This window comes from Apis dorsata, unplaced genomic scaffold (assembly GCF_000469605.1).
Source record: "Apis dorsata unplaced genomic scaffold, Apis dorsata 1.3 scaffold_429, whole genome shotgun sequence".
Classification (NCBI taxonomy): Eukaryota; Metazoa; Arthropoda; class Insecta; order Hymenoptera; family Apidae; genus Apis; species Apis dorsata.
This window is the reverse complement of record NW_006263682.1, coordinates 251,614-254,841: the sequence shown is the minus strand read 5'-3', so window position 1 is coordinate 254,841 and position 3,228 is coordinate 251,614. Positions and strand designations below refer to the sequence as shown.

At 49.2% G+C, this 3,228-nt stretch overlaps 1 protein-coding gene across 1 annotated transcript; it reads left to right on the top strand.

Moving 5' to 3' along the window:
* The first annotated feature begins 1,424 nt into the window (after nucleotides 1–1,424).
* Nucleotides 1,425–2,569, top strand: LOC102671761 (forkhead box protein G1-like). Its single transcript, XM_031512416.1, is given in 2 exon segments — nucleotides 1,425–2,150; nucleotides 2,153–2,569. Coding segments are annotated over 2 exon segments (849 nt in total). The 5' UTR covers nucleotides 1,425–1,676; the 3' UTR covers nucleotides 2,528–2,569.
* The last annotated feature ends 659 nt before the right edge of the window (nucleotides 2,570–3,228 follow it).

Below are 3,228 nucleotides of genomic sequence, written 5' to 3'. Positions count from 1 at the left end.
AAAGCTACCATACGCGCTGTTACGCCCGTGAAATGGCGTATACATCAAAAGTGCCGACCACCACCACCACGGTTAGACGTGTCTTTGGACGTTAGGCTCGCAGGTAGCCTATTATCTCATTCAAGACGATTCAATTGAACCACGTGATTGCATTGATGATTTTGAAACGTGATTTTAATTCATAGGGATAATTCGATGAAACGTAATGGCGAAATTGCGATAATTTATCGTAGGAGAAACATCGTATCGCAAGTGATTTGAAATTCGATTGTCAACACAGATATAAATACGTATATTGGTACATTGTTTCTGAAAAAAGGAAAATTTCACTAAAGTGTAATTTTAGGTAAATTAGAGGTATTCATAATATAATGGTAAGAAGAAAGGACCGGGGCAATAAATTTAACGTTCCCAAACAAATATTCCTCGTAGGTTTCGATCGTTTTAAGTAATAAATTTTAAGTAATAATTTTTTCCTCGTAAACATATAAATTACGGCTGAAGAAATATTATGGCATGGTTAACAAGAGGGCTTTGGTCAAATCGGATAAACTTACCCAAGACAATTGTTCGCCATTGTTACCGCTAACAGGATTACCGATCAACAAGAGAGCAATATTCAATATTATTCTCATAATGACCGCAAATAGGCACGCCTTTCGTTTCGAGTAATTCTATTGTTGTTTTTACAATCTTTGTACCCAAATTATTGAATGGAATTTGTCCCTTTTTTCTATACATATTCATCGCGCGATTGTTAATCGTACAATAATACTTATCACGGTCGAAAAAATATAACTTAAAGAAAAAGAAAAGATAGATCGCAGAACGAAATAGGAAAACAGGGGGGAGAAGGATATCGATTTCGAAGGTTGCGCGATTCGATCGAAGAGCATTGGCAGGCGGCTTTTCAACAAAGGACGTTCACCCCCCTTCGGGTGTGTATTCACGCGTGGACGAACAACGTGGTTCCCGTGGAGAGTTGGTTGCCCGAACACCGAGCAGTACGAGGGCGTAGAAAACAGATATCGCGTTTGGATTTGTTTGTATACGCGGGTTCGCGGCTTCGAGTTTAGTCGCGACTGCGCTCCCCACCACCGTTCCACTCGTCTACTCATCGGCCACCTTCGAAATCCCTGCCCCCGTCGTAACTCCGCGCTGTTTGCACAGTTTACTGTCAAACATTGGCCGCAAACCGTCCTGGTGGGGAGAGAGGACGTGGTCGGTGGAAGGGGCGTTTCGCGAGCCGCGATTGGCTCGCTCTCTCCGTTCCCTCGAAGTCGATAGCTCGGGAGGCGTGGCCACGCGACCCGTATATATACCGCGCGTGGCGGGGATGACGGCAGATATGCGGCATAGCTTCGCAGGAGTAGCACGGGGCATAGTGGCAAATCGAAAAAAGAGGGAAATCGAGAAGAACGGTTTTTCCGGTGAGAGAGGAGGAAAGAGAAGGGAAGAGAAAAAGAAGATCCTCCCCCCCTTCCGCAGCGTAGATCACCGAGTTAAATACAGTGATGTATTTACTGTTCGGGACATTTGCTTCGTGTTTGTCCCTGTGCTGTGAACCGAAGATCCCGAAGCGGAGCGATCGTTGTGCGTCGTCGTTTTAACGTTTCCGTGACGAGTGGCGAGCGGAAAAGTGGCGAGCGGGATTTTCGAACGGAAGCGTGAAAAGAATGGTGAATATGGAAGGATCGGGCGAGCAACAAACTGTGACAGCTTCGCCACCGCCTCGAGTTCCCCTGAAGAGCAGTTTCAGTATTCGTAGCATCCTGCCGGAGGCGTGCGCGGGCACCCCAGCACCTCCGCTCACCCGGACAGCGCCCCCGGAGATCAGCCACGTCGACGAGAGCGAGGGGTCGAGCGATCTCGGCGTGACCGGGGACGGCGGTGCCGAGACGCCGCCCTTGGATTGCTAGAGGAACGCGGCCGCCTCCGTCAACTCGTCGTCCGAGCAGAAGGACTCCAAGGATCATCGGCAAGGATCGGACGACAAGAAGAAATGCGAGAAACCCCCTTACAGTTACAACGCGTTGATCATGATGGCCATTCGCCAGAGCCCGGAGAAAAGACTCACCTTGAACGGTATCTACGAGTACATAATGCGCCATTTCCCTTATTACGAGAACAACAAGCAAGGATGGCAGAACTCGATNGGTTGCTCCAACCCCCGACAGCCGCCGGATATCCACCCGGTATCGCCGCCTCCGCCATCCCCGTGTCCGGCACGCCGTACGACTTTTACTCCACTCTCAGATCGTTGGCCGCCCACCAGCATCAGAGCACCGCGGCGGTGTTCGCGCACAACCAACAACCCACCAGATACCACGTGAATCAACCTCCGCTGTTGAGCCAACCGACCTCGGCCACGGCGTCCCCGGGAAGCAGCCCGGAACCCATGTCGCCCCATTCGCCACCGGTCACCATTTGCAATTCGGTCGGGGTACAGCAGCCGAGGTCCCTTCCCCACAGCCCTCCCCAGTTGCTGTTGAAACCGATCACCGTGCTCACTGGAAGGCAGAGCTGAACGTCGTCCATCGTCTAGGCGATCGTCGCCGCCAAGGTATTCGTGTTCACCGTGTTTCTTCCGGCTCTCGTCGAAACTCGTGCTCGGAGAGCGACGATGTTGAACGACGATTTCGATCGAATCGACGTCGGAGAATTTGTGGATATTGCCATCGGTCGATCGAGCCGAGCTCATTTCGTGACGGAAGAAGAGGATCATTTTCTTCTCCGATGGCTGTTGAGACGAGGAACGTTGTGCTCGCGCGGATAAGGTAGAATCGAGCAAGGTGATACCTCGAGCGAAAGGTTTGTCGAACCCGCGGGACGATTGAAATGCGCGAGGAGAGAGTGGGTAGAGTTGGAGGAGAGAGAGAGAGAGAGAGACCAACCTGATCTCCCATTTTCGATTCCGGACTTTTCACGTCGAACGTTTCGCTCAAATTCCGAGGATATCGGAAGTTTATATCTTCTCGACCCCGGTTAATGCGTGTGCAGTGTATATGTACTTTCGTTTCAATTTCTTTCATGCAATTATATTTGTAAATATTAGAAGAATCGAATTAGGATCGATCGAATTAGGTGAATAAGTAATATTGGCCTACGCTCGAAAATGCGTCTCACCGATTTCTCATGATACGTATCGTTATGCTGGCCGCGCGATTTGTGATCATGTTAAATGATAAAAGAGTAATATAATTGATTAAATTGTAAATAATTAAATAA